The sequence below is a fragment of the Pogoniulus pusillus genome, chromosome 28, assembly GCF_015220805.1.
Source record: "Pogoniulus pusillus isolate bPogPus1 chromosome 28, bPogPus1.pri, whole genome shotgun sequence".
NCBI lineage: Eukaryota > Metazoa > Chordata > Aves > Piciformes > Lybiidae > Pogoniulus > Pogoniulus pusillus.
This window is the reverse complement of record NC_087291.1, coordinates 6,538,255-6,553,598: the sequence shown is the minus strand read 5'-3', so window position 1 is coordinate 6,553,598 and position 15,344 is coordinate 6,538,255. Positions and strand designations below refer to the sequence as shown.

The window sequence follows — 15,344 nt, the reverse complement described above, 5'->3', positions numbered from 1 at the left end:
GAGTCCAAGCTAACACCTTCTAATTAACTAACCCATGGCACCAAATGCCTCATCCAGCCTCCTTTTCTTCAACACTTCCAGGAATGGGGACTCCACCACCTCCCTGGGCAGCCCATTCCAATGCCAATCACTCTCTCTGGCAACAATTTCCTCCTAACATCCAGCCTAGATCTCCCCTGGCACAACTTGAGGCTGTGTCCCCTTGTTCTGCCTCTGGATACCTGGGAGAAGAGCCCAACCTCACCTGACACGCAACTTCCCTTCAGGTAGCTGCAGACAGAAATGAGCTCTGCCCTGAGCCTCATTTTCTGCAGGCTGCACACCCCCAGCTCCCTCAGCCTCTCCTCACAGGGCTGTGCTCCAGACCCCTCACCAGCCTTGCTGCCCTTCTTTGGACACCTTCCAGCACCTCAACATCTTTCTTAAATTGAGGGGCTCAGAACTGGATGCAGAGTTTCAGGGAAGGAGCTCTTGAGTGAAATTGTAACAAGGAATCTCTTATTCTCAAGAAACTCCAAAGAAAAGGAAAGCAAAGACTGGCTCTGCAAAACAAAAATTCATGTGAGTTTGTTAACCTGTAGTAATGAGAGAATCCAAAGACGAGACTGATTCCTGTTAATTTCTTCAAATTTTTTTCTATTTTTCTTTTTTTCAACTCTTCACTCACATTAAACCATGTGGCAGTGCTGTTATTGCCAGTAATTATAGAAGAGAGATTGAAAGCAGTTTTTATACAAACATGACCTTCACACTAAAATGTGATCCATTCTGTTTAGAGAGAGGCAGTACAGAAGCATGGAGAAAATGCCTCTTTTTTATTTTTTCTATGAAATGCAGTACAGAAACACAGAGAAAATGCTTCATTTTCTATTTGTGTTAGACTTGTCTGATACTTGCTGCCCCAGCCAACAAAAAGCTTCACTGTCCAAAATTTTAAGTCTTTATGGTTGTTAGAAAAAATAAGATATCTGCTTAAGTATTTAGTAGTCTTGGGTTCCATTCCTGGAAAAACTTATATGAAATGCTATCATGTTTCAAAGCAAGAGCTTGATCACAATGTAAAGGAGAACTATACTGCAAGCAGTTTTAACTTTCAAACTCTGTTCATAGAATCATAGAATCAACCAGGTTGGAAGAGACCTCCAAGATCAGCCAGGCCAACCTAGCACCCAGCCCTAGACAATCAACCAGACCATGGCACTAACTGCCCCAGCCAGGCTTGGCTTCAACACCTCCAGGGACGGTGACTCCACCACCTCCCTGAGCAGCCCATTCCAATGCCAATCACTCTCTCTGCCAACTACTTCCTCCTAACATCCAGCCTAGACCTCCCCTGCACAACTTGAAACTGTGTCCCCTTATTTTTTTTTGCTGGTTGCCTGGGAGAAGAAACCAACCCCCACCTGGCTACAGCCTCCCTTCAGGTAGTTGCAGACAGCAATGAGGTCCCCCCCTGAGCCTCCTCTTCTGCAGGATGCACACCCCCAGCTCCTCAGCCTCTCCTCACAGGGCTGTGTTCCAGGCCTCTCACCAGCTTTGTCACCCTTCTCTGTTCTCTAAGGCAAAGTTGCTGCTTATTACTACAAAAGGAAAAACCTACTCAGGTCAGATTTCACCAGAAGTTTTTCTGTACAGTTTGTCTTTTAAATCAGGAGGAATGGCAGTTGTATAGTTGACTCTAGTCATTCCAAACTCTTTATCAGCTTCCAGTTACAGTTCAGAGCTCTGCTGGATAAAAAAAAAAAAAAAACTTTGAAAACAACCTAATGAGGAAATTCTCTGCCCAAGCCAATTCTCAATCTGAGATTTAATTAAAATACGATGTATGAGACAGGAAGAAAGATGAAAGGACAAATCCAGTGAATGTTCATAAATTACTCATAGTATCAGGCTTAGCACTCAGATGAGATGACCAGCTGACTTGCTGTATGTTTTTTGCAGAGCTAATAAAATTGAATAGATGTCTGCAGTTCAATTACCAATTAATGGTGCAGAGTGAAAAACCATAACAGGTTTTAGAGCCTCAAACCTTCCTCTTTTGAGCATGAGGGGAAAAAAGTGAGAAATCACAGAGAGTCTTGAACTACACCACCACCTGCTGTTGCAACCATTATGACTCACATGATTTATTCATAGCTGAATTCAGTGTCCATCTGCTATTTATTGATATTTTGGTTTATTCTCATAGCCTGTGCTTATGCTGACTAAAATTTCCAGGTATGGTGGAGAGTATATAAATATGAATTATATATTGTTTATAAAGGCCTGTCCTTTTCATAACATTAAAGAATGAATAATGCATTTCTTCCCTTTCCAGCTAAGCAACATAAACACCAAATGAAGGATTAGCATTTTAGGTCTTTGACAACACTAAATCTTTGTGTCATATGTCCTTCTGCCTTGGGCAGGGATATTTATATTTCTATATCTATTATACAATCTAAATGGTGGGACAGATATCTTTACTTTCCTCTAATTTACAGAATTAATTAATCCCCCAAATTAGGTCTCAAACTCCTCTCTTCCCTGATGGGCAAAAGTTTGTGGTGCCTAGTAAGCCACTCTGCTGCAACAATCCAGCAGTCAGACCTAGTGGATTATATCAGATTCCATAAATAGAATCTGAGATACCATGACTGCAAAACCAGAAGGGCATTAAGAGGCTGGGCTGCTAGGAGTTGACATGTTGATCTGTTGGAGGGTAGGAGAGCCCTGCAGAGGGACCTGAACAGGCTGCATGGGCAGGCAGAGGCCAATGGGATGAGATTTAACAAGGCCAAGTGCAAGGTTCTACACTTGGGCCAGAACAACCCTAAGCAGCGCTACAGGCTGGGGACAGAGTGGCTGAGAGCAGCCAGACAGAGAGGGACCTGGGGGTACTGGTAGAGAGTAGCTGAACGTGAGCCAGCAGTGTGCCCAGGTGGCCAAGAGAGCCAATGGCATCCTGGCCTGGATCAGGAACAGTGTGGCCAGCAGGACAAGGGAGGTTATTCTGCCCCTGTACTCAGCACTGGTCAATGCTGTGTCCAGTTCTGGGCTACTCAATTCAACAGAGATGTTGAGGTACTGGAATGTGTCCAGAGAAGGGCAACAAAGCTGGTGAGAGGCCTGGAACATAGCCTGTGTGGAGAGGCTGAGGGAGCTGGCGGTGTTTAGCTCAGGGGGAGGCTCAGGGGTGACCTCATTGCTGTCTACAACTACCTGAAGGGAGGCTGTAGCCAGGTGAGGCTTGGTCTCTTCTGCCAGGCAACAAGGAACAGACAAAGGAATACAGTCTCAAGCTGTGATGAAGAAGGTATAGACTGGATGTCAGGAGGAAGTTCTTGTGAGAGAGAGTGATTGGCATTGGAATGAGCTGCCCAGAGAGGTGGTGGAATTGCCATCCCTGGAGGTGTTGAAGCAAAGCCTGGCTGAGGCACTTAGTGCCATGGTCTGGTTGATTTTGGGTAGGGCTGGGTGCTAGGTTGGACTGGGTGATCTTGGAGGTCTCTTCCATCCTGCTTCATTCTATAATTCTATGACATGAAGCTTGGCTCTGATACTGAATGGGGAATTCTTATGGCTGAGGATACTCAAGGTGCACTGATTTCAGAAAAAGATTCTTCTAGGAGTGCTCTTATGAAATGGAGATTTCCACAGGTATAAGTTAGTGATATAAATCATTATCTGCCTTTAATTACTGTACTTCAGACTGAGTAAGACAGCCTGATGCAGAGACTCCTGTCACCACAGGCCCTACCTAGTGACTTACTTTTTTTATGTTTTGTCCCCATCTGTACTTGCATTTCAAATGCCTGATTCTCCAGCAGGAAGCATTCTGCCAAGCTAGTAAAATGAAAGAAGTTCTAAGCAGAGGTCTTTGCCTCCACAAAACACCTACTGTGTCTAAAGCTGAATGAGAGGAAACCAAGCTGTTAAATACGTGTGGGTACTTAGATATGCAATAAACAATTTGGTCAAAAGGGAAAAATCTGGCTTCTTGAATGCAAGCAGTGCAGTTCTGCCCACTTTCCTTTATTTCTTATTTCTGGGGTTTATCCTGTTGTCTGGGGAAAGGGTAACTTTCTGCTTGCTTTATTAGCATGGGAACATAAGAACCTGTTTATCATCTAGGATTTGTCTTGCCTTCACAAAGTCAAGTTAGCTATGATGTTGGTAAGTGTGTAGCAAGCAGGATGCTTGTCTGCTCTGCAGAGACTTTACACAGGGACACAAACCAGCACACACCAGTTGGCTGGTGAGCCAAGGTCACTATGAAAGCTATTCTATAGCATAGGCGCAGCACAGACATGTCCTTTGCTGTCAAAGTCACTATGGGTTGCACTGATGGCTCTCCAAATACAGATCCTCATCCTTCTCATATCTATCATTCACCAAAATCCATCTTTCCACCAGAGTTCACATGGCAATGAAATTGTGCATGTAGATACAGATCAACTTGTTCAAAATTAGGGAGTGAAAAGAAAGTTACCTCCAAATGTAATTCCAGTTAGTCTTCTGTTGGGTCTAATTGATCTTAGGTTGTAAGATTTGGGTTTTTTGCTGAAATTCCACAGTATTTACTAATTTTTTGCTACAAAACAAAATGTGTGTAAGCTCTAGCCTGAAAAGGAATCCTACCATGCAGAAGTATGAGAGTGGATACAGAAATAACCTAAATACACTGAAAGTTTGGAGAAGCTTTCTAGATATTTTCATAAATTTCTTTGGAAATAAGCTTTTGAGTTCCTCTATTCTTAGAACTTTTATTCTGGGCTTCCCACATCTATCAGCTTGTGGGATACAAAGGCCTCTTCTGCAGTGAGTTTAATGTTATTTCTAATATCATGTTGCTGGCTGTGATTTAGCATGAGGCACGCAGACACTTCTAGGTATAGGCTAAGGACTGGTTTGTTAAACCTTTCTTCTTTGGCAGAATCCCTAATCTCTTCATTAAAAAGCCAACAGCAAAACAACAGTCAAAAAAAAAAATCCCAATCATGGAAAGTGTCAGTAAAACCTGTACTGCGTTAATGCAGAAGTGATGTTTGAAATCCTCCCAGGAAAGAAAAGGAGCAGCTCTGCTCTGAGGACAGACTGAAAGACCTCGACCTGTTCAGTCTGAAGAAGAGAAGGCTCCCAGGTGACCTTCTTGTGGCCTTCCAGGATCTGAAGGGGACCTACAAAAAAGCTGGGGAGGGACTTCTTAGGCTCTCAAGTAGTGACAGGACTAGGGGGAATGGAGCAAAGCTGGAGGTGGGGAGATTCAGAATGGCTGTGAGGAGGAAGTTGTTGAGCATGAGAGTGGTGAGAGGCTGGAATGGGTTGCCCAGGGAGGTGGTTGAGACCCCATCCCTGGAGGTGTTTAAGGCCAGGCTGGATGAGGCTGTGGCCAGTCTGATCTAGGGTATGGTGCCCCCGGCCGTGGCAGAAGGGTTGGAACCAGATGATCCTTGTGGTCCTTTCCAACCTTGACTGATTCTATGATTCTATAGTTCTATGAAAATCAGAAAAGTGATCACATCTTTCTGGTGCATGGAACCAAGCATACAGGTCGGCATTTTTCCTTTGCAAGTCACTCTTAATTTCAGTGGCAGTCTCCATCCATGGAGGGTTTTCTATGGTCAGAAATGTGCTTTTTCTCAGTTCCTCAGAATTTTTGGAAACTAAGACTTCTCAGAAAAGTGCAGATCTCATGCAAGCAGACACTACATTTAGTTCCACAGGGAATGTAAAGCAGACACTACATTTAGTTCCACAGGGAAAGATTTTTATCAGACTTAGAGTCATTAGACACTGGAATGGGCTGCCCAGGGAGGTGGTGGAGTCGCCGTCCCTGGGGCAGTTCAAGGCAGGACTGGACGTGGCACTTGGTGCCATGGTCTAGCCTTGAGCTCTGTGGTAAAGGGTTGGACTTGATGATCTGTGAGGTCTCTTCCAACCCTGATGATACTGTGATACTGTGAATGCCCAGGAATTATTTACATCAAAGAAAATACCTAACTTACAATTTATTCCTGTTATTCCCACTATTAGTAGCGGGCTCTGTGCAGGTTAGACTACAACACAACCTGTTCACAGCTTTTTATAAAACAGAACTGATATTTGGTTACATTGTCCTCACTTTGCACTTTTTTTACTTTTCTTTTGCACACAGCAAGGCAACTTTTGTTTCTTCTAAATTTTCTTCCCCTTTGATCTAGTAATTTCCCCTGTAATTTCATGGCTTTTAAGTTTTCTGCCACTAAAAAGGAAAAGGCTGTTCTGTCTTGAAATGTGGAAGTTTCTTTTAAACTGCAGTACACTTAACTTTATTAATTTACTTCTCAGTGTTGTGGAAATTGGAAATTACTCAACCTCACACCTACTATTATCACAAAGATTATAAGCAGTTGCCTGCCCTTCAAAGGTGCATATGTTCATAGCCAGACATGTTCAGACTCCTTGACTTCGGACAGATGACATCACATTTGCAAATATTGGAATACCTGAAACTGTCACTCACATGTTAGGAACAGGTTCTTCACCATGGGGGTGGTGGAACACTGGAACGAGTTGCCTGTGGAGGTGGTTGGAGCCCCATTCATGGAGATATTCAAGGGGAGGCCCGACAGGGCTTTGGGCAACCTGATGAAGCTGAGGATACCCCTGCTTACTGCAAACAGGGTTGGACTAGATGACCTTTGGAGGTCCTTTTGAACCCAGACCATTCTGTGTGATTCTGTGATTCTCTGAAGAAAGTCTGCTTGCTTTGTTCAGATCTAAAGACTCAGATCCTTATTCAGATCTATACAGCTGGAAAGGTAACTGAAAATTAGCTATGAAAATTCTTTTCTGCTTGCAAAGTCTCAGCAGAGGGAGGAGTTTTCTTCTCTTTCAAGCTATTTACCTCTTTCCATGCATATCATATCAGTGTTGTTAATGTCTGATTTCACTTATCACACGAGAGCCTTCTAACAGTTGCTGGAGAGACATGAGGGCAAGGCAATGATAGATTATAGAGGGGGAGATTAAGATGGCCTGCAAAGACATTAATAGTAGAAAGAAAGATACAACAGGAGCTGCAGAACAAAATTGTAGGAGACAAGCAAATACCACTTGAGCAGATTATGTACTCGCTCCTATTATTTTCCCACATTCCAGGTTTCATCCTGGTTTTATGACCTGATCCAGCAGATAAATTATTTTTCTGCCTTCCTTATATTGTCTGCAGCATTTGATCTTTAAAATGTACGACATGAAATATTTGGCCAAAGGTTGAAAGCGGTGACACATCTGCCCTCTTTTTAAGTCCCTCACTTGGCAATTTACAGGTTAATGAGTTAGTGCTAAAGCGTGGCTTAAAGGTCGTTCCTTCTCATACGGTGCGAGCTGTGATTCCGAAATAAAACCCGGGAAAGCAAGCTGGCTTCAGCCGCACGCCGGGGAGCGAGGGACCGGCACCTCGCTGGCCGCGGTGGCGGGGGTGGGATGCGATGGCACGGCACGGCACAGCACGGCACGGCATGGCTGCCACCGGCGTCGCCGCCGCTAGAGGGAGTCTCAGTACCTGTTTTCCCGAGGTTAAAAATGGAAACGGACGAGGGGGTCTGGGGACCCCGGGATACAATTCGGTTCTGGGAGAAAAGGAAGCGGCTGGGTGCCGGTGGCAGCGCGGGCAGGCGGCTCGCTGGCTGGTTTAAGGCGCTGTGTAGCTGAACGGGTAAGGAGGAGTTTGCCAAAGGAAAGTGAAGGCGCTTCCTCTCTCGTCCCGAAGTAACTTTTTGTTACAGACTGTTACGAAACATGGAAGGCTTTCATAAATCATCGTCAAGGCAAAGGGGTTGTAGCTTCTTACAGATGTCGTGCTAGCAAGACTTTGCCATGCTACTTGGCTTTTAACAAGTATGTGGCAGCTGATCACCTTCATGCAGCTTTCTCGCCCTCATTTTGTAAGATGGGAGCTTTGTCTGAGCACTGCAAAGGTAACACGAAGTGCAGTCAATAAAAGGAAGCCTCCAAGTGATGCTTTCTTGGCTTTTCCTCTTTTCCACTTGCCCATGGAGACGCATGGCAGCGGCCAGGCAGGTCTGCCACTGCCCCACCGTGCCCCCTTTGCGTGGCTGGCAGCCTGCACGGCTTGTGCCCTCCGCGGGCTCCCGCAGCCGCCGAGCCCCCGAGCGCTGCGAGGGGGGGCAAGGGGAGAGGCCCCAGCTTTGGCCGGGTCGAGGCCCCGGAGCGCCTGTTGAGGAGAGCCGGGTGTTGGTGTTGGCCTGTTTTTATGAGGAAACAGATGCAGGAGGGAGAGAAAAAATATAAATAAATGAAAGGGAATAAAAGTTAAGGGTGGGAGCGTGCCAAGGGAAAGGGGAGCCCCGGGAAGGCTGGGCAGCCCGCGGAGGAGGCGGACAAAGGGCGGCGGGGGGGGACGCCCTGCCCCAGGTGCGCGGCTCCGCTCGAGCTGCAGCCGCGCGGCAGCGGGGGTCTCTAGAGCGGTGAGCGCCGGCAGGGCTGGGGGTGCGGAGTGCAGCAGAGCCCTCACTGCTGCGCTGCTGAGAGGGACGCCGGCCCGGGGCGCTCAACAGGCGCTGCCGCCCCTCTGGGCCAGGCGGGACGGGAGCTGACACATGGCGGGAGCCGCGCTCGCCGCCAGCCCCGTGTCAGGCGGCAGCAGCCGGGAAAGAGCCTGGCCGCCGCTCGGCGGGGCTGCCGTGTCTCCGGGGTTCGCCCGCGCGGCACCCACCCTGCCCGCTAAGCCGGGGCCGGTAGCCCGGTCGGCAGCGCCGCCGCTTCCTTTGTGTGCGTGAGGGGAGCTGCGGCGGCGAGTCTCCCCGGCGGGCTGTCAGCGCTTCCCGCGAGGAGGCGGGGAAGGGAAGGGGACGGGAAGGGAAGGGAGGAGGCGAGGGAAGGCGCTGGCAGGGCGGCTCTCCCGTCCCCGTCACAAGGTAAGCCCTGCTCCCCAGGCGGAGAGGCGCTGGAAGCGCCGCGGGGCCTCTTCACCGACTTGCCGAACGGCTTCGCCCAGCGCCGGAGACCGGCCGGTAGCGCCTCGGCGGGGCACCGCCGCCACCCGCTCCCCGGCGGCGCGGGCAGCCGAGCGCGGGCTGCAGCAGCTCGGCGCGGCGCAGCTTTGGCACTTTGCGATGGGCTGGCGGCAGCGGCGGCCGGACAGCAGCTGGGACCGACGCGAGAACTGCAGCTAAGGGGCGAGGAGGAGGGACCATGGCCGCATCCAGCAACTCCAGTTTGTCCGGGTCGTCGGTTTCCTCCGGTAAGTTTCTCCGGCGAGCGCAGAATTTTCCCCTCCCTCCATTTTAGCAGGGAGCTACCTGCCTGCAGAGCGTCTCGCCGTCCCGACCGCCCCGGGCCCCGCCGGCAGACGCAGTACTGGTGCCCGAGCCCTACGGGGTCTTTGCCCGGGGTGGGCAGCGATGCCCCTGCTCGGGGCCGGCTGTCCCTCAGGCAGAGCTGAGGGGGGCGAGCCGGGACGCAGGAGGCGCGGCGGCGCCCGACTTGCCTTCCCCGCCGTGCCTTTGTGTGGGGCGGGGGAGTGGGGAGCCCCGCGCTCAGCTCCCCCGGCGGGGAGCAGCATCCCTCTGCGCTCGGGAAGAGGCACTCGCGGTTCCCCGCGCCTCCGAGTCCGGCACTTTGCTGGGAGTCCCTGCCTCGGGTTTGGATGGCCAAGTGTACTCGGAGGCTACCTCGCCCTGCCGACGGGCGTCTTCTGCCTCCGTCTTTGCGGGGCAGAAGCAGCCCCGCATCGCCCCTCAGCGCGGCGTGCTGCGCGGATGCCTCGCCGGTCGGGGACTGCCAGACCTGCCTGGGCAGCTTGGTGGGCGTAGTGGTACCCAGGGCGTTCTGAGTACTTTACAATACGGGTAACGATTCAGTTCCCCATCCGGATAAAAATCGCTGCAGGTGAAAAACCGCTCCACGGCCGGCCGCGGGGCCCGTATGCCGGTATTAGCCGGTGCTTGCTCTGGGTGCTAGGAGAGCTGGGGTGGGAGGCGATGTGGTGCGGGCAGGGGAGTGCTGGCTCCGCTGCAGAGCCTCAGGAAGACAGAAAAGTTACGGTGCGTTTCTGAGCGAGGCAGCCTGAAATTGAAAGCGGTGATGTAATAGTACCACCGCCTGCTGCTTAGTTCATATTTAAGTTATAAGGAATTGGCAGAGAGTAATATCATGGCATTTTAGTGGGCTGAAGGAGTAAATAGAAGGATGAACAACTGCAGGCTTCAAGGGACTTGTGACTCAATGTTTTGAGGTGCCAGATGCAGAATTTGTAAGTGCTTGTTAAACATAGCAGTATGTGCTGTGAAAAGCAGACGAGAGCCTTTGTCTGCGAATACAATTGTGGAAAACTACAAATTAATTTAAAAGGCAATCAACAGTAGTGTTTTTAATGATAGTCTCTGTTAATCAAATATCTTATCCTATGCCTGTGTGTTCCAGTGTGCAACACAGCCATTCCAAAGAAAGAACTGTGTCCTAAAAATGGTTATTCCAAGTCTTTTGGTTTAAAACACAAACATTGTGAGCCCCGATTGTCTTAACTAGAAAGCACCTGAACAAAGTAGACATAAGAAATTTTGCCTTGTGTTCATGTTTGTAGTGCAAGAGTCACAAGACCAGAATGAAAACAAGCAAGAGTCAATCCAACTCAATAGCTTGTTGGTTGAGGTACATGTTTGGGCAGTGTGATTTTTTTTTTTTTTTTTTAATGTTGTGGATCATTTGTATATTTTTTTACATCTAAGTTATGTGATAAAACCAGGAACTGGAATGGAACCTGGGACTCTTTTCCTCAGTGCTCTGACCATTAGCTGCAAAAGCATGCCCCCTGCATGCGAAGCTTTCATACACCATGAATCTCAGGACCTTCCTTGCATGCAGTTCCAGCTTCTGAGAAAGGATGCTGAGTGTATACCTCCAAATTCCCTTTAGCTTTACTGAATCTGGGCTCCAGGAGCTGTCTCACAAGCTGACAGATGGCATCTCCCTTGCCATCTTAGTTCAAATGCCTGAACTGCAGGGAAGAGTGGAGTCCAGGCACATCTTTGGTCTGAGCAGTCGATAACTGCTAACTCCAGATGGCCTCCTGCTCAGCAGGTGACTCTAGCACCAAACTTAACATTTAGCCAAGGAGCTGAGCTCTGGGCTTTAGATGTAGATACTGAGAAGTCAGGAGTTTTTGCACTTGAGTGTACCCTGCTTTGTATGAAGCCTTTAGCTGTAGCTTACAGCAGTTTGCCATTTATCTTTTAGTCTGTATTTTTTGGAAGGATGAGCACAACTGAGCCTTGGCCCATGCTTGAGTCTCTTAGATGCCACAGTAGTACAACTAAGAAATATTGTCAAATGCTTCATAAAATAACCAAGTGTTCCTGGCTTTCATAACTTACAGCTTTGGAGTGGTTTTTGGTTTTGTTCCAGTGCATTGAGTCTGTATTTCTTCTATGCACAAACTAATCAGAAGTCAAATTTGCTGCAGCGTGATAAAGTTTCCAGTATTAGCAGATGTCATATCTGACTGTGTGCAGCTGTATTTTGGCTGTCTGTGGTTTCAGTTCTCAGAACTCAGCAAGTCTTAGAGCATACTGTTTACATAATCTAACCAAATACACAGTCTTGCTTTTTAAATTTCATTTTTGGTGGAGTTTATGTGAATGTTCAACTTACCAAAATGAAGACTTCCAAATAATATAATTATTTCTATTCCACAGAAGAGTGAAGGTTATAGGAACACAATGCATTTTATTAATGGAAAAAGGAGGTCAAGTTTGTGGTTGGTAGCAGAATACCACACTGCAAGACTCACTGACTTGACACTTGGCCTTGATCAAACTGTGTAGTGTATTTCTGGATCTTTTTTTCCCCCCATCTATAAGCACATTTTAACATTTTTCTCACCTCATAGGGTATTTCTGATGCCAAATGAAAGCATTGCTTGTATAATCCTTTTAGATCTTGAAATAATCTAGGAACAATTACTGTGTTTGCATTTTTAGCTTCATCAAAACACGTTTTGCTTTGATGGTGTGTTTTTTCTTGATGTACTCATATACAGACATTCTGAGGAGAAACTAAAGTGTTCAGCTCAAGATTGTATAGATAATTATGAGGATAGGCTGAAGGAGCTGGGACTCTCTTGGAAGAGACTGAGAGGTGATCTCATTAATGTTTATAAATATGTAGAGTCAAGTGCCAAGAGGAAGGAGTCAGGCTCTTCTTGGTGGTGCCCAATGACAGGACAAGTGGTAATGGGTGGAAGCTGAGGCATAGGAAGTTCCATGTAAACATGAGAAAGAGGTTTTTTTTTTCACTGTGAGGGTAACAGAACAGTGGAGCAGGCTGCCCAGGGTGGTTTTGGAGTCTCCCTCTCTGAAGATATTCAAAACCCACCCGGATGCGTTCCTATGTGATCTGGTATAGGTGATCCTGCTCTGCCAGGGGGTTGGACTGGATGATCTTCTGAGGTCTCTTCCAGCCCCTGACTTTTTGTGATTCTGTGAATTGAAGCTCGAGAGCACTGTTAGGGTTTGGTGTTGTTTTGCAGTAATGACAGAAGAGCTGCCTTGCTCCTGTCCTTAATTTAGTGTTTTTAACACTATATGACACCAAACATGTGGTTACATTTGAGGATTAGGACATGATACTTGAGGAATTATTGATGACTTGTTTGGTTTAAGAACTTCTGGGGGTAATAGCTGACCTGCATATGCGTGAGTGCAAGTTGGATTTCTTGATAACCAGGTCCTGGCTTTTATGAGCAGTATGGTGCAGACCATCTCCAGGTTCCTTCTCCTCACATCAAGAGGTTGATTACTCTCTGTTGCCTGTGTGCAAAGGCAAGACTTACTGTATTCACTTGCACTTGTCTGCATTAAAGACCAGAGTTTGCTTCTGTCTTGGAGCACTGCCTGCTCAGTGACATGGCAGGGTCAGCTGCAGCTGTTGTACAGATGAGGAGCTAACATGCATAGACAGTGATGACTAGATGTCAACTAATGATAAAGCAAGTATTTGTACTTACAGCTCTGTAGGTGACTTGCTTTCACAGCAAGAGAATGTGTTCCTCCTGCAAAACTTGCATCTGTGGTCTCTCAACAGCCACTGTGAGGCTGCTAATTATAGGTTCAGTAATACTAGGTATTCATCACAGACCTCATCTGACAGGAGCTTATGGAGGATTTCTTCACTAAGCTAGCATTTGCTGGTAACAATATCTGCAGGAGAGTTGTAGGTATCTGTGCTGTAGTTCTTAAAACACAGCTCTCTGCTTTCGGTGACAGAACTTCAGTTGCTCTGACTGCCAACAGTCATGTTTGAAGGTAACTGGGAGAGAAGGAGGTATACTGTGCTGAAGGTGGTCATGATAAACAGTTAAATGAAACATTCTTCTTTGGACCTTGAATACATCTGCACAGCACATGAAGTGCTGAAATTATAATTGCTTCCAACAGGAACACTTCTTCATTTTCCTGTAATCTCATCTATAGCATATGCCCAGGTGATCTATTAGTTGTATTCTTTGCAAACCCCTAACTTCTATTATTCTCCCTAGATTGAACCACAAACAGCATCTTTTCTATCTCTCCTGTCCTCCAAAGAGGACTATACATATTTCTGTCAGTTCCTTCATGCTACTTTATCCATAAAATATGCATACTCCCTTGCCACTCTGCACCTTAGTATTGACCCTTACTCTCACTCATTCTGATCTTTCTTTTTAAAAATTTTTTTTTGTTATTGTTGAAACTTTTCAGCTTTCTTCTGATGAACAATTTACTTCTCCCACTGTGTCACCAGCTGCTTCCAGCTTCCTCCACCCAGTAGCCAAATACTGATTGTACATGGCTGATGAACTTGAGGCTATGTTTGCTGGAATGTAAATACGGTCCTTTGTGAAGAGACCTTTGTTGCTATGTCTGTTCTGCTTATCTAAGCAGCAAAAAATACAGCATGTTTCTCAGCTAGGCTCTGTGAAGCCAGATCCCTTGACTTCTGCATGGTTTTGTCATCCAAAGCTGTTATGAACTTGCTGGAAGTCCCAGCTGCCTTTAAGACTGAGTTCTGGCTGAAAAGCCTTCTTCCAGGCTTCCCTGTAACAAGTGGGTAGGTTAGATATCTTGCACTGTCAGGTAAGGGTCCACAATGGAGGTATCTGCTAAATGACAGTGTGTAATTAGGCCTTCTGTACCAGCAGGATGCAAACTGTGCCAAGACAGCATCCTCTCGCAGCACCCTTCTGGGAAAGCTGGCAGCCCATGGCTTGGACAGGTGCACCCTTTGCTGGGTTGAAAACTGGCTGGATGAGCAGGCACAGAGAGTGGTGGGGAATGGTGCTGCATCCAGTTGGTGTCTGGTGACCAGTGGGGTCCCCCAGGGATCAGTATTGGGCCCAGTTCTATTCAATATCTTTATCAATGATCTGGATGAGGGGATCAAGTCTACCGTCCGTACATTTGTGGATGACACCAAGCTGGGAAGGAGAATTGATCTCCTGGAGGGTAAGAAGGTGCTGCAGAAGGACCTGAATAGACTGGGTCAGTGGGCTGAGGCTAATGGTATGAGATTCAACAGCACCAAGTACAGAGTCCTACGCTTTGACCACAATAACCCCATGCAGCAATACAGACCGGGGGATGAATGGCTGGAGAGCAGCCTGGCTGAGAGGGACCTGGCAGTGCTGGTTGACAGCCAGCTGAACACGAGCCAGCAGTGTGCCCAGCTGGCATGGAAGGCCAATGGCATCTTGGTCTGTAACGGGGACAGTGTGACTGGCAGGACTAGGGATGTAATTCTGCCCCTGTACTCAGCACTGGTGAGGCCTCACCTTGAATACTGCGTCCAGTTCTGGGCCTCTCACTGTAAGAAGGATATTGAGGTGCTGGAATGGGTCCAGAGGAGAGCGGTGAGTCTGGTGAGGGAGGACAGAGGGAAAGTTTTATGAAGAGAGGCTGAGGGAGCTGGGGTTGTTCAGCTGGAGAAGAGGAGACTTAGAGGGAACTCTCTACAAGTACATGAAAGGAATTTGTAGTCAAGTGGGGGTCAGGTTTTTCTCCCAGGCAACTAGTAACAGGACAAGAGGGCATGGCCTGAAGCTGTGCCAGGGAAGGTTTAGGTTGGGTATTAGGAAGCACTTCCTCATGGAAAAGGTAATTAGGCACTGTAATGGACTGCCCAGCCAGGTGATGGAGTCACCATCCCTGGAGGTCTTTAAGAAGAGATCAGATGTGGCACTTGGTGGCATGGTTTAGCTGATGTTGTGGTGTTAGGTTGTAGGCTGGACCTGATGATCTTGGAGGCCTTTTCCAGCCTTGCTGATACTGTGAAAACCTTTGCTTGAGTCTGAGCCTGTGCTGTGAGAGTGGTAACGCTGGGAA

The 15,344-nt window shown here is 47.6% G+C and overlaps 1 protein-coding gene across 1 annotated transcript in view; it reads left to right on the top strand.

Annotated features, from left to right (window-relative positions):
• The first annotated feature begins 9,089 nt into the window (after positions 1 to 9,089).
• The window catches only part of CHN2 (chimerin 2), a 202,247-nt gene continuing 195,992 nt past the window's right edge, over positions 9,090 to 15,344 (top strand). Inside the window, exon 1 of the mRNA XM_064167115.1 lies at positions 9,090 to 9,229. Coding sequence (XP_064023185.1) covers positions 9,181 to 9,229 — 49 coding nt within the window. The 5' untranslated portion in view covers positions 9,090 to 9,180. The remainder of the gene's footprint in view (positions 9,230 to 15,344) is intronic.